The 21,507-nt window shown below is 42.5% G+C and overlaps 2 protein-coding genes across 2 annotated transcripts; both read left to right on the plus strand.

Moving 5' to 3' along the window:
- The first annotated feature begins 245 nt into the window (after positions 1-245).
- LOC146634728 (E3 ubiquitin-protein ligase TRIM21-like) lies at positions 246-1,922 on the plus strand. The gene has a single exon (XM_085342500.1). It carries the CDS (start codon positions 246-248, stop codon positions 1,902-1,904), a length of 1,659 nt encoding a protein of 552 aa, XP_085198626.1. The 3' UTR covers positions 1,905-1,922.
- Positions 1,923-15,685: 13,763 nt separating this feature from the next.
- Positions 15,686-20,315, plus strand: LOC146634729 (uncharacterized). Its single transcript, XM_085342996.1, has 5 exons — positions 15,686-15,722; positions 16,934-17,278; positions 17,369-17,494; positions 18,995-19,312; positions 19,984-20,315. Exons 1-5 carry the CDS (start codon positions 15,686-15,688, stop codon positions 20,313-20,315), a joined length of 1,158 nt encoding a protein of 385 aa, XP_085199122.1.
- Positions 20,316-21,507: the final 1,192 nt, after the last annotated feature.

Consider the following 21,507-nt stretch of genomic DNA (forward strand, 5'->3'; position numbering starts at 1 on the left):
TACGATGTTAGGTTTGTGTTTGGATGAACCAGTTTGTGTCTGAGTGTGTTGCTGGGTCTCCACCAGTTACTCTGAGAACTGAAGAAGCTTCTCTGATGAAACGTCTTCAAGAAACTCAAAGAAGTCCAGACGCTTTTCTCTCCAAGCTCCTCAGACTACTGACGCTTGTTTCTCTCTTTGTAAAATGAAATTTAAAGTGAATTTTGAATCAAATGTTTCTCTTCTTTCTCCCTCAGAGTGCAGACATGTCTGCTGCCAGCAATCTGCGATCTGAAGATCAGTTTCTGTGCTCCATCTGTCTGGATGTGTTCACTGATCCAGTCTCTACACCATGTGGACACAACTTCTGCAAAACCTGCATCAGTCAGCACTGGGACATGAATCAGAGCTGTCAGTGTCCCATGTGTAAAGAGACTTTCTACACTCGACCTCAGCTGAGGGTCAACACCTTCATCTCTGAGATGGTTGCTCAGTTCAGACGTGAAGCTCAGCAGAAAGCCAGCAGCAGCAGCTCAGAGCAACAAGCTGCCAAACCAGGAGAAGTTCCCTGTGACGTCTGCACTGGAACCAGACTGAAGGCCCTGAAGTCCTGCCTGGTGTGTCAGACCTCCTACTGTCAGACTCACCTGGAGCCTCATCTGACACTGAAACGTCTGAATAGACATCAGCTGGTTGATGCTGTGGAGAACCTGGAAGGCAGGATGTGCACGAAGCACGATAACCTTCTGCAGCTGTTCTGTAAGACCGACCAGACATGTGTCTGCATGCTCTGCCCTGTTTTAGACCACAAGAACCACGAGTTTGTTCCTCTGAGAGAAGAATATGAAGGAAAGAAGGCAGAGCTGGAGAAGACAGAGGCTGAGATTCAGCAGATGATCCAGAAGAGACGACTGAAGATTCAGGAGATCACAGAGTCGGTGAAGATGAGTAAAGATGCTGCAGACAGACAGAAAGCAGAAGGTGTTCAGGTCCTCACGGCTCTGATGGAGTCTGTTGAGAGACGTCTGAAGGAGCTCATGAAGGAGATCGAAGACAAACAGGAAGCTACAGAGAAACAGGCTGAAGGTCTCATCAAAGATCTGGAACAGGAAATCTCTGAGCTGATGGAGAGAAGCTCTGAGGTGGAGCAGCTCTCACGCTCTGAAGACCACCTCCACCTCCTCCAAAGCTTCTCCTCTCTGAAAGCTGCTCCACCCAGCAAGGACTGGACAGAGGTCAGAGTTCATCCACCATCATATGAGGGGACTGTGGGGAGAGCTGTGGCTCAGCTGGAGGAGACAGTCTGGAAACCCATGAAGAAGAAGCTGTTTGAGGCTGAGCTGCAGAGGGTGCAGCAGCATGAGGTGGATGTGACTCTGGATCCTGATACAGCTCATCCTAAACTCATCCTGTCTGATGATGGAAAACAAGTTTATCATAGTGATGTGTGGAAGAATCTTCCAGACAACCCAGAGAGATTTTCTTACTGTGTTAGTGTTTTAGGAGAGCAGAGTTTCTCTTCAGGCAGATTTTACTTTGAGGTTCAGGTTAAAGGAAAGACTAAATGGACTTTAGGAGTGGCCACAGAGTCGATCAACAGGAAGGGACAAATCACAGCGAGTCCTCAGGATGGTTTCTGGACTGTGTGGCTGAGAAATGGAAATAAGTACATAGCTTGTGCTGGTCCTCCAGTCCGTCTCTGTCTCCATCCTGGTCCTGAGAAGGTGGGGGTGTTTGTGGATTATGAGGAGGGTCTGGTCTCCTTTTATGATGTAGGTGCTGCAGCTCTGATCTACTCCTTTACTGGCTGCTCCTTCACTCACAAACTCCACCCATACTTCGGTCCCTGTATCAATGATGGAGGTAAAAACTCTGCACCTCTGATCATCTGTCCTGTCAATCAAACTGATCAACGACTGATTTAATTGGATGAATGATTGATTTTTCTTGAAGGGAACAAATGAACATGTTGAGTGTAAATCCTCTACAGTCTCCATGTTTCTATAGAATCTGATCATCAGGACTCTGATTCACACTTTGATTCTCATGGAGTTTGATTTGAACAGAAGAAAAGTTGAATCAGGAAATGTTCCCACTGATGGAGACTCGAGCTGAAGAGCAAATATCAGAGAACAAATGTCCAAAAGCTTCATTTCCAATAAAGTTTGTTCAATGCTTTGAGTGAATCCAGACTCATGTGTGGCTGTTATACGGAGCATCAGAGTCCAGCTGAGTTATGTTGGATACAAACTGCTTATTTTGGCTCTGTGAGGAGTTTTGTTCACTGAAAACTGATGAGACGGATAATATTCAAAGAACTCTGTAGAGATTCATGCATCCATGTTCTCCACCTGCAGGTGTGGAGGAGAAAGGTGGAGCACAGACTGCTGCATCCTTCCAGTCACATCATTTTGATGATTATATTTGCATGTTGTGATGATTTGGGTTAAAGACAAACAGAGTTGAACGGCTGCAGTCACAGCATGAAGACGATGCTGAAGCTGAGCTGTCAGTGAACATGTTTCACTGTGATTTGATTTGAAGAATAGAAAGTGTGTGTGGCTGCTGACAGCTGCAGTCTCTGCTAGTCTGCATAACACACACACATGTAGCCCTCATTTACTCAATACCATTAAATAAATGGGCTTTGGGTTCTTTTTCTAGTGTACTCCCGTACGATATTTTTAAGCTAACTTCTCTTTTGTTTCTGGGATCAATGAAGCTTATTCCTTAACAGCAGCACTACACGTGAAAATGAACACGAGTGTCTACAGTGCAGTAAATCATGTCATACACCATGTAAAGTAGAGCCTTGCAACCCTCCTTTAATTTACCAAACAATGAAAACAAGAAAATAATAAAATGGCAGATTTCAGTATTCAGGCAAACCAAAAACACACACAGCAATTTACCCACTGTACACAGAATCTCCACACACACAGTGTAAACCACCAGTGATAAAACAATTACAGTCCCAAACTAAACCTAAAGCCGGCAGAGATAAACCCTACGTTGCAGGCCTGTGTTGCTCCAGAATAAATCCAAAACGATCTCCCAACCGGAAGTTCTTCACTCAACGAGCAAAAAATAAATAAATAAACTCAGCACCTTGTGAAACGTGCAATTCCCACCAGATTAATCCAGGCAACAAGTTGTCTTCAGCTCCTTCAGAAACACTCCGCTCTGAATGCAGCAGCACAAAGATGAGGAAGGTCCGTGATCTCCACCTGCTCCACAAGCTACCTGTTTTAGCTTCCCACATTGCCAGATAGTCACTCTGAGTGACGCGGGCACTCAGAGTGACTATCTGGGGTGTGTCCGTCGTTATCCAGTTCGGTAACGATCCTCTGCAGCTTGTTATGTTCCACAACTTTAGCTAAACAGCAGCCTACAGTAGTCCTTATTAGCCTCACTTTAACTTTAACGTGCACGGCTGCAAGAAACAAAGCACACAGTCCAGCAGACTCACGCTGAAACTTTACGTGTCATGTCACTAGCTTACCGACACTGACTTATCTGTCCGAAAAGTCAAAACACACTTACTACTAAGCTAACTTCTCTGGATGCTCGTGTAACTCACGCACCACCGCCCTCTCTCCTCGCGCTCTCTTTTTTTCCTTTTCCTCTCCACCCTGTGTTACGTTCACCGACCTTACCCCCGTAGGAAATTACAGTTCTCACAAACAATTCACAAGAAAAGAAAGATAACTTATTTTAAACAATGCAAACATGTTTTTAATCATTTTACATGAACTTTTACCTTTTTAATAAACAAGAAAATTTAAATAAATGAACTCTTTGATATTTATATTCTCAGACTTCACTTATCTTTTACTATTTATGCATCTTTTTAACCCGGGTTACACACACAACATTCCCCCTGAGGCAACGATGCAGCAACAACACAAAGAACAGCTGCAGACACACACACACACACACACACACACACACACAATATCATTTTATTCTGTCTTTGTTTTGATTTTTTACAATTTTTGCACATTGCACTTTATGTCGTCCTGTGTTGATTTTCTGTTATATGTAGGGATGGGTACCGGTATCCGGTGCCGTAAACGGTAGTAACCAGACCGAAAAGCAGCGCACATTTCGGTGCTTTATTTTCCTGAGCTGTCACACACTTTGGCTTCTAGCCAATCATTTTACCTTTGCAAGTGTAGTAGGCGGGGCCAGATACGTACGTTCTTTTAGAGCAGAGCTACAGATTAAAAATGCCCAAGGCGAAGCGGTCAAAGTCTGGCTGTACTTCACAGCAAAAGATGCAAACTCAGCAGCAACAAGTGCTTTAAGCTGATACTGTGACACTGTCAAAGGAGGTAACACCTCAAATCCGATGAAACACCTGGCGACGCATAGCGTTTTTTTTAAAAGCCGAGAAATGCGCCGTATTTGATAGCTTGCTGCGAGACCTCACACCGAGCACATCTACTGCGGGTGTGGTGCCTGTTATTGACCCGGAGTTAGCAACATCCCCCAAAAACACGAAGAGGAGAGTCCTGGCCCCTAGCCCTGCCAGTGTAGCAGAAATGATGAGGATGATGATGCAGCAGCAGCCGTTCTTCTCTGCGTGAGTAGCTTAATGTTGTTCGTGTGTAATTTACGTTGAGTAGGCTAACCACGTTATTACATTAATGCATGTAAGGTGAACTAGCAAACATCATCATAGCTACATGCGGCTGTCTTCTTGTTTGATGGCAGATACTCCCTTCACCCTGGCCAAAAAGGCTAAAATGACCAAAGAAAAAGTGGAAAACAGCTGAACATGAGAGGTTTAGGACAAAGTTTGTGTTTTTTCCATTGTTTAAGCACTGCTTCCAGCCAAGAGTGATACCATATATGCCCCATAGCTGCAGAAAAGGCTAACATTGTTATCTTTTTACAAAAAAATAGCTGAACATGAGAGGTTTTTGGATAAAGTTTGTGTTTTTTCCATTGATTAAGCACTGCTTCCAGCCAAGAGTGATACCATATATGCCCCATAGCTGCAGAAAAGGCTAACATTGTTATCTTTTTACAAAAAAACAGCTGAACATGAGAGGTTTTTGGACCAAGTCTGTGTTCTCCATTCTTTAAGCACCGGTTTGAGCACCGTTTAAGCAGGAACATTGTGTACTGTACCTGGACATGGTTGTGTAACACAGTAACAGGAAAAAACAATATTAATTATTATTAATTAAAGAATATATTAATGGGCCAATAGGTTCGACTATAGAAGCACAGGGGTGTGTTTTAATGAGACACAGAGACAAGAATGTAACTCAAAAGAACAAACCGGCTTTAGTGAAATAAAGCATGAGTTTGACAACCACAGGTTAAAGGCGATTTACAATTGTAGAAAAGAACAACAAATGAAAGCAAAGTAAAACACATAAAAATAATAACTTTTGATCTCAATGTTGGGACACCCTAGTAACCTGACTCCTTAACTGTTATAGAAAGCAGATTACACAAATTCAGTGTTCATTCAGATGAAAATCTCACACACCTTTCACATGTGGAGAATGTTCTACACAACAGCTTATCATTTAAAGTCCCAAATAAAACATGTCCAAGGGGTAAAGTCCAAAAACTCCCAGGGTGTGAAAGAAAATAGGGGTGAGAGAATGTCAGTCAGTGGTGTTATAACCAGCTGTGTGTGAAAGTGTGAGTGATACAGTCCTACCACAACGCAAAGTGCAGCAGATCATCAAGAAAGAAGCGAATCTCAGTCTTTCAAAGTCCAGGTGGGAAGGCTCGCACCTCAGGAACAATCCAGTGTACAATAAACCAGACCTGTCAACAGAAGGGGTCAGCAACTCAAATATTAATTATGCTGTTCTAGCTGTAATTCACAACTTAGAAGTTTGATGACGTCATATTTGACCTAAATGACAAAAAATAAAACATCTCTCTCATACAAACTATGCATTAATGCAACGTATTGTTAAAACACTTTTCCAAATAATATATGAAAACATTAAAACTTACAATCCAACAAAGTAAATTTATTGCAAATGCGACAATTATAAATCAAAACAATTTAGAGAAATTCAGTTACTGAACAATAAAGTGGAAAACAAACTAAAACTAACTGTATGTGTAGTATGTGCTCACTGATCTCAGCACATGGTGGCCGAACACAGTGGTATGGTGTCTCTCAGTCAGAATCATGGGGTTAGAACGATGCCACCTTAAAATGAAACTGAAAAACAATATTGTAACTGAAATAAATGTATTCTTGTATTGAAAGTTTAAAAAAAATGATAGTGAAAAACAATTAATTGAAAACTACATTTTTTCTTTCACTTACAATTTTTTTCAGTTTCAATCTGCTGGCACTGTCCGGGGGTGCGCTTGAGGGGCGGAGATTCCGACCTGCATGTATTTGCATACATTATAGAGGCAACTAGTGCTGACCAAGCTGCCATCTTTCTCTCTTCACCTCTTTCAATGGCTAGTTTTTTTTAGCTACATCTGGTGAAGTTGTGGTAAAATGTTAATGTAACCCAGTGTTAATTTGGTGATCTGATATTGTGTGATATTCAGTATATCTGTATTGGGTGTTCGGTTATCAAATGTTCTTCAATGATTTTGAGGGTTTTTGTATTGCTATTGATTTGCGGCTGCTTTACAACGGTCGACTGCGGTAGTACATCCTGGCGGGAGGGGCTACGAGCTCACATGGCTTGTAGCTGTGCCAGAGAGCAAGCTTGGGTGAGCTAGTGGGGAATATCTTCATTTGCAGTAGCCTTAAAAAGACTATTGTTCGTTCTCCTGCCAGAAGCCTCGCTGCTGTGCTGTCTCACTGGTGCCATTAGAGGATCGGCGGCTGCCATCCATTCCTCCGGACCTCGAGTATTGGACCAACGTACTTATGCACATGTCCGCACTCAGTGCCATACACTCTCTCTTTTTTTTGCTGGCCAGCTATCACGATTGGGGTTTTTTTGCATTCACAAAGACTATACAAGATATTTTGGTTATTGTCAAATAGACACTCTCTGAAATACAGACTGAGGAGGTTGTAGTATTACAACCACAGGACTGAGGTTCCACTTCTCACGTGTGCACCACTTTGTGTTGGTCTTTCACCTGGAAGTCCAATAAAATTGATTCATGTTTGTGGCTGTAATGTCACAAAATGTGGAAAAGTTCAAGGGGGCCGAATACTTCTGTATATGAAATTCAACAGTCAGAAAATCTGTGTCAAGTGCCCTCCTCGTCAGCACCTGAAGCAGGCTTCTGCAGGGTACTGGATACCTTCATGCTTTGAAGTCCCACAGCCCTCATTTCATAGTGTTTATTGTATCCCAGCACCTGCCACAGTCATTAGCTTCACTAAGTAGACTTCATAGCAGTAGTCATTCAGCTTTCTTCTCAGCTCAGTGCCCACCATAGACATTCTAGTTCATAGTATGTATTTCTGCCCTCACCTTTGTGCATTTTTCCCCAGACGCTACCGTGCTTGTGTAGTTTTTCCCACAGTGTCATTATTTTCACTACTTGCCCTGACTCATAGAGTCATGTCACCTGTACATAGCCAATGAACGCCACACTAGTGTGTATCCACATTTTCTCATTCACTGTGATAAAGTCTTTCCATCTACATCTTCTGTTTGAGTTGAATCTGTTTTGGGTCTGCTCATAAGGCTCACGCCGTGACAGTTAGGCTTAAGTTCAGTGATAGGTTTGTAGCTCGAACCTATTCGCTGGAACGTTAAGGACAATCTGCTACGCAGCAAAAAGCAAGACTCAAGGCACCAAAGTTCTCTGGTTTACTCATGCATGAGGGAGGCCTGCCTAGAGCCAAGTGTCGTCCCACCACTTGACCTCCGTCAGACTCTCAGCCAGGCTCCCCATAGCACTCCTTTTATTGTGGTTACATGAATATGCATAGGGTCATTAACATATAGCATCTTACATAGGTATACATGTGAACAAAGAATACTGTGTGTGTGTGTGTGTGTGTGTGTGTGTGTGTGTGTGTGTGTGTGTGTGTGTGTGTGTGTGTGTGTGTGTGTGTGTGTGTTACTGCTGATCAAAGGGTCATATACATGAAAGCACAAAGGCAAACATCCTTGGTCAGGAAGAGGGTAGACCCCCCCTCACCCTAGATGCTTCACCCTAGATAACACCGTGAGGAAGTCCAGCATTTCATCTAAACAAAAAGCACTTAGACTAGAACAGACGTAGCTACGTTAATCCTGCCATAAAACAATAAGAAAAGGTACGACCTCTTCCCATGCTCCCAGGATGTAGGTGTGGAATACACACCAAGCCTTTGTAGCCTGTTAAAGATCACACATCCTATCACTACACAATTGATTATACACCTCTAAGCATACATGGTTAAATATTTCTAAGCATAAATGACAATCAACAATACAAAATCTAACATTCAGTTTCATTCTAGTTTTGTTTAATATAATTATTAGAATTAATATAATAATATAAAGTTCAGTATAATTCCTGATTTGATTGATTGATTGAAGCATTTATCTGTCACTTGCAGTTGCCTGCAGTGAAATTGGACCTTTTCCAACCATACATTCAATACACAAACATCACAATGGTGAGACAGATCAGAACAGCTAGCATAAAGAAAACAATGAAATGATTAACACAGAGTGACAGCCGAAGAGGAAAAAGAAACTCTGTTCATCCTGATCCCTAATAGGGGGATTAGAATTAGAACAGAGAACAAAAACTCCTTAGCACGAAAAGCAAGACAAGCAAAAGGGAAATATGCCAACGTACACAGCAGCATCAAGGACAGCTGCAAACTCTGTGCATCCTAAAGTGATGCTGAACCTTGTTCTACATCGGATAGGAGGTAAGCATGGGAGCCGTTGGATTCGGGGAGGGGGGTGTGAGCTATGTCTATGTCAGTGTACATCTGTGCGTGTCTGTGTGTGTCCCATGTTCAGCTGAGAGAAAGTGTCACCACGCTCGGTTAAGCGAAGGACAACATTCTCCAGTGGACCCAGGTGGCCTTGAAGGAGGGATAAAGACTTCCAAACAGTCCTGTTATCAGTGGAGAATTTTGCTGTTCCAGTCAGCTTCGATCTTGGCAGCTGGCATCAGTGGGATAGCCGTGTGGCTGAAGATGGTGGTTGTTTGGTTTTAGTGCGAACAACTGCATCCAATTTTTACAGTTGGTCAAATGTCCGTCACTGGTCACAAGTTCTCTCAATTTCGTTGCAGAGCCATGAGCTTCTCCAAGATCTTGTCCATATGCATTCAATAAACAGTTTGAGTACTCACAGCCCTGCCCATCCTCTATTATGTTGGCCAGCCTTGTGGGGTTTTGAACAGCTGTAGCCGCTTCTTGTTCTTCGATAAGCCAGGGCCAAGTACGCTCCGATCAGCCAGAACTCTGCTATCGTGGTTCTGAATAGGTAGATGTCATTCAGTGTCCTCCACTGAGAGTCTCGCCAGATAAACAATGCAACCAACAATCAAGTATCTGGCAGCAAACATCTTGGCTTCTCATCTAGAAGAGGGTGTCAATTTCGTTACCGGAACAGTTGATCAAATCCATAATTCTTTAGGTTTTAGAGAACAAGACTGACAGACTCTTTGAGGGTTACCGTGTGTTCACACCGAACGCGATGGGCGCGTGAAAAAATGCCAAAACGCCCCTAACTTGACGCCTGCACATTCGCAACCTCTACGCGTGTCCAAGAAAAATCGCCCGCGCCCCAAAATATCATATTTTAACGCGCGTGAACTGGAAATGTGTCAGCTGCCGTTAAACCCCGAAGAAGAAGAAGAAGAAGCAGCAGCTGTGTCCCAGAATTCATAGCGCGGCCCAGCGCAGTTTCCAACAATGGCGGCAGCTAGTTAGTTTTAATGTTACTCTTATTATTCTTTCTGGGTCACAAAATAAACGTTTAACATATTTTCAGGCGAGAATGTAGCTGTGTAAACCTCAAATATCTGCTCAGTTTATCAGGACACCACATATTTTCAAAAGCGCTCCGACGTTTTCGGAGACGTCTGTTACCCACTAGCTCGATAGCTAGCCGGGGGCTAGGTCATTAGCGCAGTGAGAACACCGGACTCCCCGCAAATCGTTTTCAAACCCACCGCTGTCTTTCGCTACTCAGGTTAAATATATATGAGTCACTTAGATAAATTAAAAATGTTGTTGTTTGGCTTTTTTTTTGTATTTTATTTGTTCCTGAGTAAATCGGTTTGGCTGAGATTAAAGTTTTTACACAGCTGAATAAACGTCAAGCAGACAGCTGATTATCAGAAGTGTGAGATGCTCGAGAATTTACTCCAGTGTCCTGTTATATTTTAGATAGCAAGGAGTTTATTAAACTTCACCGAAACAATCTGCAGATTTCATTAAAATTTAATAAACTATCATCTTGTCTTTATTTTTAGTTAGCACAGACCTTAAACACTTAAAGCTGTAAGCTAATGATAGTTATATAAGAGCAGATGCTGCTGGTGCAATAAGCTGTAGTTTTATGTCCAATGGATGATGATCTGATTAGTCGACTAATTGCAAAAATAATCGGTGACTAGTCAACTATCAAAATAATCGTTTGTGGCAGCCCTACTGTCTAGTGGACGACTTCATGGCTGTGCCTTCACCTGGAGACTGGCGGTCCATCACAGAGGGATTCCAGGAGCGCTGGAACTTCCCTCTGTGCTGTGCAGCACATATATCATATAGGAGACACACACATTGATATACACTAAATATTTATTTCATTTCTTTTTTGTGGTGCCCAAATTTATGCACCTGCTTGATTTTGTTTAAACAATTATTGCACACTTTCTGTAAATCCAGTAAACTTCTTTTCACTTCTCAAATATCACTGTGTGTGTCTCCTGTATGATATTTAACTGACATTTTTTATTGTAACAACCAACGATTTATACAGGAAAATAATGTCTATTAACAAGGTTGCCCAAACTTCTGCATCCCACTGTATCAGTATATTTTGTCATTAGTATAATATGAAATAAATTCTACATGTGTCAAGCCGTGTGCCAACATTTGCTGTGTAGTAGAACTGAGACATTAGTCATTATAAAAATTTATTTGAAATAATATTAGAATTCTCAAACAGAAAAACATTAAACATAAATATATAAAATATAAGTATTTACAGAGAGACAGGAATAAAAAGGACCAGCTGCTCTCCAGAGCAGGAACAAGGCTGAGGAGGAAATGCACAATTGGAGACTTTTGTGGACTCTTCAGGGACTCCAGGATGGCCAGCTCCAGCGCCGATGGACCGTCCTGGGACCCGTCCCTCATCTGCCTCGGAGCCGTCCTCCCCTGTGGGCCTGTAAAACAGCACAAAACACAAAGAAATGAGAAGGCTGCTACTAGATTTTAATTTCAACATCGAAAAAAACAAAACAAAAACAGGATATAATCAGGGGTTCTCAGAATAACTAGCCCCTGGCCACGCACTTTATACACTTTTTTCCACACACACACACATGAACATTGGTCACAGTTCTCACCATTGATTCTCAAAGTGCAAACCTTTGTAGATTGCAAAACGTAAAAGTATTATTATGCCGCGGTTTGTCTTCATCTGCCCGCCACTTTCGTGCGCCTTTTTCCCTCGCGGTGCAGGTGTCTATTTCCGAATGAGGCTCATAGTTATGGGTGTTTTTGTGCTGTTTTTTCTATTGGACGTGATGGTTATCAAAACCAAACATGATAAATTTGGCAAGCGCAGGAGACACGATACGGAGGAGATTTGTCAATCAGGCTGCAGAATGCAATGCTGTACGGTGCAGAAAAAAGGAAATCAAAAAAAAGAGGCAGTGACGGATGAACAGCGGGACCACTGTGTGCTGTTTATTAATAAACAATAAAATATATTCTTAAATGACAACATGCCTAAAAGCAGAACGGTATTTGTACATCAGTGGGAAAATAGCGGTGGCTTGCTAGCTTTTGTGCGGCTTCCCCGGGTCAGTGAAAACTTTAGAGAAAACTTAAGAGAAATGAATGAACTTACCAGGTTGCCTGATCTCTTTACATATCTTCCTCCAAGCTCGTCCTTTATATTCCTGTCTTGGTCCAGAAAGCAGCTGGTGTCGTACGGCTCCGGGTTGTTTGCTACGGCATTGATTAGCCTTCCTTCTATTGAAGTATGAAAGGCTTTGGCTGGATCTGCCCCTTTGAACTAGGTAACAGCCACGTCACCAGGCTCCTGATTGGTTGTCGCGGCGCGATTTTACGCTGGAGTTCAGATTTTTCCAACTCGAGCGGGGGACGCGAAACGCGTGTATGCACAAAATGCAACACATAAACTCACGCGCGTGGATTTTTTCGCGAGTCAAACGCCTGAAACGCCCTACACTCACGCGCGTTTCTGGCGTTTTGGCGTTTTCGCGACGCAAATCTGCTTCCGAATTTTCGCGGGAGCCGCACTCGCGGGTCAGCGCACCTTTCCATTGACTTTACATGTAAACCTGACGCTCCGCCTGCCTCTATCGCGTTCGGTGTGAACACACCGTTAGAGTTAGACAAGACCCGACAAGGACATGAAGTTAAGCAGGAAAGATAAGGGAGGGAGAGGGTGAGAGATGTGTGCGAGCTGAAGAGTCTATTTACTATTACTAGAGTCTATAAGTTGTTTCTCGTCTTCCGTTTCACGTGTTTCTTGTCTGTATGTTTCATGTTGTCAAGCTTGTGTGTCATGTCTACGTATGTGTTTCCTGTTTTATTTTGAAGAGTTGGGTATCTCCATGTTCAATGTGTTTTATTTTACTTCCCCTGTGGTGTCATTAGCAATGTTCCCTCTAAGCTGTGCGCGTGCGCAATTGTGCACTGCTGGCATGGTCTCTGCGCAGAAAAAATCTGCGTTGCGCACAAAAAAAAAAAATTCTAACCTGAATTGAAATTAAAGTAAATACGTTAACAATTCAGTTTTGCAGTGTTAGTCAGTGAGTGGCTGCTCCCGTATGGGATCAGAACGATGCCACCTTATCCCACAGTCCAGCCAATGATGCCATTCACACTCGTATATACGCAGCTAATCAACGTCGTTGACAGGATATGACAGCGTCCTTATGTGCCGACACCGGTGTTTTAGCAAAGCGGCTGATGTGGAGTGAAGCCACGTTAATGACAACGTGTACAACCATTGGAGACGTGAGCAGGACAGACGGAACAACTGATGGGAAAAGTGTGGACTTTATACGAGTTTTTAAATTGTGTTGATCGGCCACATAAAACCAGAGTTATGATAAAATATCTGCAATGTTTGGTTTTCTTCCTGAATACTGTCGTTGTTTATATTTACTGTGGGGAGAAACAGTAAACACGGCGTTTTATAAGGAAAACGCTCGAAAGCCTGTGAGAAAAAACAAAAACAAAACACCCCCACCCTTTCCTATTGGTCGAAAAAATGTACCATGTTGACCAATCAAAACGTGGCATCTAGTTGTTAAGAAACAGGAGGAAGTTTTAGGAGTGACGGCGGTGTTTGAGATGTGAGAGATTTGCGACGTTTAGCGCAAATCTTGCATAGTTAGTGTGTAGTTAGTGTGTAGTTAGTGTGTAGTTAGTGTGTAGTTAGTGTGTAGTTAGTGTGTAGTTAGTGTGTAGTTAGTGTGTAGTTAGTGTGTAGTTAGTGTGTAGTGTAGTCAATAGTTTTGTTGTGTGTCAGAACAATGAGGCGCCTGCTGAGTGTTACAGGTGTTACAGCAGTGATACATCTGCTGCTGTCAGGCCTGCAGGTATCAGGCTGTTGTTCTCCTTCATCTCATAGTGCACACAAATTATTTTTTGGAGCGGCACAAATAATTTGTGTGGCATCAGATTTGATGCAGAACAGCTGATTGTTCTGTGAATAGTTTGAAATGTTTGTGTAAAAACGCCTTGGCTGCATTTTTAGGTAAACAGCTGCAAAAAACTTTGTTTATCAAAACTCAGTTGCTTTTTTGAAGAAGTAACTATATAATTAACTGCCCAACATTGGTCATTATTTACTGTATGTTGCAGACAGAGTTACAGACTCTCTCCCAGACCACAGACTCAGAATACAAGTCAGAGCTTTATTTAAAAAAAAAAAAAAGAAAGAAAGTTGTGTTTTCAAAATTGGAGTTCAAGTTATTTTTACTTCCAATAGTGTTAACATGCTGCAGGTCATGAACAAGATTTTATTTTTCATTGTAAGTGGGCTAAAGCAGTTAATTAAAAGTAGTCTAACATAAATGCTGTAATTTGATTACTTTAATAAACATGTAACTTGGATGCTGGTGTGACCACAGTGCACACGTCTGCTGTCGCTCACAGTGGTCCAAGTGTCCGCTCAGGGAGTTTGTGTGTTCAGACACATGAAACATTACAGGGAACGTTGGTCATCAGGTGTATTCCAGTCAGCTGTTTCCTCATGTGTTTCTACTTCCCCTGATCACCTCCTTGTGTGCATTTAGGCTACGTCCACACGTACACGGGTGTTTTTGAAAACGGAGATTTTCTGTTTTCGTTTTAAAAAATAATCCCGTCCACACATAAAGGCAGAAATGAAGGAAAACGCTGCTATGAACATGCCAAAGCAGCAGGTGGCGCTAGATTCCTAACCGTGCAGAAATGTTGGCCAATCAGAAGTCTAGAAGCCTCGGTGGGAAAAAGTAAACAAAGCTGGGGCATAGAAGCAGAACCGAGTCGTATGTGTGGAGGGACAGTAACTGTGTGTATATGTAAGCATTTAAACACTGCAGAGAGTAGAATTAACAGTATTGTAGAAATTCATTTCACTGAAACAATAACGTGGCGCACAGTGTGACATCAAAAAATGCGCACACCTTTGACGCTGCGTTTTCTCCGTTTTTCTCGTCCACACGTAAATGCAAAAACTGAGTTTTCAAAAATATCCACCCTGGCCAGAGTTTTTAAAAATCTCAGTTTTCAGTGACTAAAAACGCCGTTTATGTGTGGACGAAAGGTGCAAACGCACAGAAAAATCTGCGTTTTCAAAAATACCCGGGTACGTGTGGACGTAGCCTTAGTCTCTGTGTTTCTGTTCATTCCTTGTCAGGTTGTCTGTTTTGTCTTCATGCCCAGTCACATCACATCACAGAGCTTTTCACTGTTCAGGTTCATGTTTATGTCATAGTTACATTGTTGCATGTTCCTGTTCAGTTTCACTTTTGATCAGCTGTAAAACCGCCTGTTCCAGTTTAAGGATTGTTTTAAATAAATTGCAGGCTCAAAAAATGTTTTCTCCCATTTCTTCTTGTTGCATGTTGAAGCTCTACTTGGAACCTTGTTAAGATCCAACCATGCAAAACATGATTTGTTGACATTTTTCAAGCAGTCTTAAACTTTTGATCGGGACTCTCAGATAATTTTATCTTTCAGAGCCTCTGAACAGCTTTACTGCACATTTTCCCTCTTTTCTCTTTCTCTTTCTCACTCTAGCTTGTTCTTTCTTCTTGATAATCTGCCCCTCCCAGCCTGTCAGCTCAAACACTGTTACACAATACATATTATTTATTCACATACAAGATAAATAAACTGACGAAGCATTCAGATCATAATTCTCCTTCTAAAGCTGCTGAACAGGACAGAAAAAACAACAATAATAATAAATCTCAAACTAAAAATCAATCATTTTTAACCCTTGCATGAAAATGAAAGTGAAAGTAAGCTGGTGTTTGTGCAGCAGCCTCTGGGAGTGTCTGCAGTGCTGCTCCGTGTGTCTGACTGAGGATCAGATTTATGAAGATGCCACTGATGCTGATGCTCCTCTTACTCGGTAAGAAAGCTGCTCTGATACTCTGCATGCATGTGCGCACACACACACACAGGTTATTATATATGCAGTGCACTGATGTCTGCTCTCTGTGTCCTGCTGAATGAAGCCCTCCCTGCTCGGGTGATGCAGGGTGGATCCCACCATGTGGCTCAAATAACTGAGAACTATGAAGCTCAGTGAGGTTTTAGTTCATCATGAATAAAGCACTGACACACATTCACACAGATCTCAGTGTTTTATTCATTTTGAAGCAGCTCATGAAGAACAGGTTGATGACTCATGAAACACAACATCACAGCAGTTTGTTTAGAAGCTGTTTATATTTGAAGGTTGAAGTAAATGTCTTCAGTTTTTTACTTCAGTATCTTAACATTTCAATGGTAACTTTGTTAATATAACATTAGGTCATATTGAACTTATTGTGAACAAACTGCATCTCTGCTGTTCACCTGTTTCATGTCACAGTGGCATCTTTTACATATTTGTCAGCTTCGTTCAGATTATTCTGATTCATTTTGCATTAATTGTTGTAAATATACAAACGAAACCTTACTGATTGTTTTTCATCAGAACCCAACACAAAGCTAAATTCTGCTGCATCATCTCCACACTGAAAGGAAATTCACTGTGTGTGTGTGTGTGTGTGTGTGTGTGTGTGTGTGTGTGTGTGTGTGTGTGTGTGTGTGTGTGTGTGTGTGTGTGTGTGATTATATCGTATGACATAATCACAGACACACATACAGTGTAACTGTTTTGGTTGTGCTGCATGAAAGACGAGTGTGTATTGGGGAGGTTGAGTTACTCAGGAGAAATCTCCCCGTACATCAACTGTCACTGTACCCCCTTAATAAACCATGTGCTTAAGACTCTGCGTGAAAGTTAAAATATCTATGTTCAGTGCACATAGATAGATAGTCTATACAGTTATATAGGTATACATGTCACACACAAATCCACAAAATGTTCCAGCATCAGAGCTGTGTCCATCAGAGGGACGGCTCAGAGTCAGACAGGCTGACATGTTTGCACATGAGGACGTCTGCTTCTACTGAGTCACTCACTTTCCTGGTTGTTGACTCAGTCGGCTCCTCTTTACCTGTTTAGTTCATCTGTGAACCATCAGGAAACTCTTTGGAACTTTACCTGATGTCCTGTGTCTCTCAGCTGTTACAAAATCACAGCACTCACCTGCTTTATATTTTTATCCTCAGGTTCCCAGCATGCCTCAGGGGTGGAGGTGTATGAGGGGGTGGAGTCTGTCCTGCTGCCCTGTCAGGTACAAGCTGATGTTACCATTGACTCCACAGCAGCAGTGTGGGACCGTGAGGAGCTCAAGGACCCAACGGTCCACGTGCGTCTGCCGAGTGGTGACGATTTTAAAGATCAGAATATTCGTTACTTCAGTCGAACATCACTGAGAGCCGAGGCTCTGCAGACTGGAGACCTCAGCCTCACTCTGAGGAAGCCCACAGTCTCTGACAGTGGAACCTACACCTGCACATACCGCAAGCATGGACAAGATCGGAACAAGACCTATGTAGACCTGAAGGTCACAGGTCAGTGCTGTCAGGTCAGATGCATGCTAATGGCAAGTTCTAAAAATCTGTTGGTTGATGTTCAGGTTGTTTGTTTTGTGTCGATCACAGAACTTCCTCCTCGTTCTGCAGTCTGGTTCAAAGTCCTCTCAGGTGTCCTGGTTCCTGTGGTTCTTCTGGTTGTTATGCTTGCTGCATGGCTGTCTTGTAGATACAAAACGTTAAAGAACAAAGAAGGTGAGTGTTTTATTGGACCATCTGATGAAATATCAGAACCTTGAAGGTAATCAGCAAAGTTTGATTTGGTGATTTGACAGCACCATAGCTGACGTCTCTGTCCTGAATGAGTTGTTAGTGATCTTTACATCACTGATGGTTACCACGAACTGTTAGATCCCAGTTATCCTGTACAAGACGTCTGGACCAACTCTTTGTTTGAAGGGCCAAAGTTTCTGGTATTATCATTATAGTGTGATATTATTCTGTTATCATATGTTACCTTATATATGTAATCAAAGTAGTTGAATTATGATAACAGCTGTAGGACAGATATTATCCTTTAGTTTAGATGGTGTGATCAGTATGTAGTTTTAGTTTGCATTATACTTCTGACTTAAAAGAGTGTGAAAATCATTAGATCTATTGGATTGACCTGTATTACTCGACACTGTTGAATGTGTTACACTGTTTCTTGACATTTCATACTGCTGAGTCATGAAGAGAATGTTGTGTGCAGAGGACCTTGTGCCGATAATAGAAGAGACAGACCCCCACCTTACAGAGAGCAGAGAAACAAGGAGCCGAGGTCATAACTTAGTAAGAGAGAAAGAATGTGAATGTTTAGGCTTTTACGACTAGGTGGGGGCCGCTAGAGGCTATAAGAAGCTGAGCAACCCGTCACCATTTTGAGACATGCTGTGACCCTCTGCAGGCATGTCTCCCCATCATGATGGTTCTAATGCTCATAAGTATTGAATTGTATGGAAATAAATGATTGTTGATTGAGCATTTATACACCGAGTATTGTCCTTCCTTCAGCCCAAAGATTCAAAGGATTGGGAGATTTCAACAATAGGCTAACAGAAAGTAACTAAAGCTGGTAGTGAGGAGACGCACTGAGCTCTAAGTGCCTGCAGGAGTGTCCATCCTGCTATCCACTGATGATGCAACTGACTGATAACATAACAGTTAGGTGCAATCAATAACCACACCTGTTAGTTTCAGCTCTCCTCTGATGATCCTTCTCTTGGTCAGATGGATTAGTCTTATAATAGTTAAAGAAAAAAGGCCCCATGGATAGAAAAAGCTGTGACAACCATTGAAGAAGCTCATCTCCAGGCTGGAAGCAGGACTTCAGAAAACACAGAGTAACATCAGGACAGCAGGTCCATGTCTTACCCTGTCCATGGTTTACTGTAAGTGCAGTCAGATGTGTGATGAGTGTTACAGAAACACTGTGTCCACCTCTCCCTCGAGCTTTTACACTCTTCACAGCTTTGACTGCAGTGAAACCATGAGACGCTGAAAGCTTTGACTCTGTGGTATCTGGCAGACACGTTCAGTTCAGCTCTGCTGCTGATTGGACACCAAACACAGCACAGTCTCTTCATGGAGCAAAGGAACACGTTTCAGACTGGAACCAGTCCAACATGTTTTACTGCAAACATTTCACTTCATCCTGTCAAAGGAAGTGTGCTGATGCTGTGCAGCTCATGTTGTGCTTGGTTGTTCTTTCAGTTCGTGAGGTGGAGGTGGGTTCAGGTGTGAAGTCTGCCAAGCTGCCCTGCAAAGCCACAGTTCACCTGTCTCAGGTAAATAAAGTTGTGTGGAAGGACAGAGATGGCAGGATAGTCCACGTGTATCAGGAAGACTCTGAAAAACAGCACAGACGTTACAGGAGCCGAACAGAAATGATCGAAGACCCGCTGAAGACTGGAGACCTCAATCTGACCCTGACATACCCCACACACACAGACAGGGACACCTACACCTGCACCGCCTACAGCAGGGAGGGAAAAGTCCTGATGGAGAAAAAAGTGGAGCTGAAAGTCGAAGGTCAGTGCAGCAGATGATCCTTATTCACAGATTGTGTTTGATAAGTCAGTGGTTTGTAATGACTGAAGTAGTTTGTGGGAGAGAAACTGGTAAATGTCAGCAGTTAAAGCATCAACCAGGCTCAAAGATAAGTTTGTGGGAAACTGTAAATTTGATTCATTTTTGTAGTGGTTCAGATATTGTGAGGACGTTCATGAGATGAGATGAGTGTAAGAGAATCAGACATAAGACTTCAGAGCTCTGACTCTATCAGCCCGGCTATAGTGTTGCAAAAACAAACCCTGAGCTCGTTCCCAATGTCCTAAAATGAGACGAGTGATGGAAACCTTTACAACAGCAGCAGGTGTCTGCAGAGAGGCGTGTGAGCCGGAAACATCCTGGTCTCAGTGTTGCATACAGATTTCCCTAAATGCTTCTTCCAAAGCTGGATAGATGCTGTCTCTCCTCATCAGAATCTCAGAGACCCACATGAGTCTACACACCACTCAGACAGCCAATGGTTTAAGGATGATGCTGGGCTATGAACAGGCTGTAGACGCTTTATGTTGATTCAGCTTTTATGAATCAACATAAAAACTGGGGGATTAAGTAAAAACATAAAGTCCACGACTGGTGTGTCATCAATAACAAGTAAAATGTTAACATGCTCACGTTGTTTGTTGTCCTCTCAGAGTGTCAGGTGGAGGAGGAGGAGGGGGCGGAGTCCATCTGTCTTCCCTTTCAAACCACAGAAAACCTGCCTGACGACAGTGAAGTGGTGTGGAAATGTTATGAACCAGAATACAGGAAGGTCCACGTGTATGAGAACGGCTCTGACCGGCCCGACAAACAGGACGACCATTACAAAGGTCGCACTGAGATGAATGAAGACGCTCTGAAGTCTGGAGACCTCAGTCTGACCCTGAGACACCTCAAAGTGGGAGATGCTGGGAGATACGGATGTGAGGTCAACAGCAAGGAGGCCTGGAGATACAAGAGGGTGTTGCTCACAGTCAAAGGTTAGTTAGTTCATTCATGTTTGTGTGTGTGTGTGTGTGAGGTGTGACTCTTCTGTTTCCTCTGCAGGGAAAAATCAGGCCGAGAAATAAGCAGAGGCCATCAGGATCAGCTCCACTGATCCGTCTGCTCTGATCACTGATCAATCAGTTTGATGTGTTTATTTGATTATTGATCAGTGAAGGACATCAGTGAACAGACGGTGCTGAAGATGCTGTCAGCTGATACTGAGGCCTGTTGAGTCCTGTGTGTTCTCAGTATGATCACACAGCTAATGTATAAACTCCTACAAACCTGTGTTCTTGGAAAGTGCACTGTTGGCTGTTTCTGTAAGTCTGACCAAATATAAGGTGTGTCAGTGTCATGTGCATGTGGAGTAACCGTTAACAACACTGTGTGTATCTGTGGATGTTTGTGGCTCGGCTGCAGGGGAGGGGAGGGGCACGGGAAGCTGAGATCCATCACTGACCACACCTTTTTAGGAGCAGTGGGTGGAGCTTGCTGGACACAGCTGTGTGCAAGGGCGTAGATTTCGTTTTGGCATTGGTGGGGACGAATGATTCAGTTTTTTTTCCTTTTTGTCTTTGCTTCTTGATAAAAAGGAGAAATGTACTTGCCTACATATGCTATTCTACATGCTTTTAAACCATTTAAAATTACAATTGATAGTTTTATATGTGAGTTATATAATGTTAAATTACAATTAAACAAATGACTAAGTAGTTTAGACTTTAGTTTACTTCAGTCATATTCAATATAAATCAGGTATCATACAAAAATAAAAATAACTTCAAATTCAGCAGGGCTGGACTGGCACAAAATATGGGCATTTTGACTAGTGACCGGCCCACCATGGTATTATAGGAAAAGTCAAAAATCCTTTAAAGCCTTTATAATTAAACTTAAACCTACACCACCTTCCCTATTCTGGTATTCTAAACAGTAGCACACAGAAACAGTTCAGAACTTCCCTTCAACTCATTCCTGTCACCTGAAAGGTAAACCTGTTTCTCCATCACAGCTCTGATGATTCAGTAAGGACATCTCCTGGTTTCATCTTCATCTTTCCCTCTCACCACATATCCAAACCGACATCATGACCAGCAGCTTTACAGCTGTGGCTCCAGCAAACATCAGCTGATACTAGAAATTAATATTAAATAAATTCTAACAACAGCTGATCAAGCTTAAACGTGCTG

The sequence above is a fragment of the Diplotaxodon limnothrissa genome, linkage group LG3 (assembly GCF_057381915.1).
Source record: "Diplotaxodon limnothrissa isolate DT_005_m linkage group LG3, D_limnothrissa_male_GT1.1, whole genome shotgun sequence".
NCBI lineage: Eukaryota > Metazoa > Chordata > Actinopteri > Cichliformes > Cichlidae > Diplotaxodon > Diplotaxodon limnothrissa.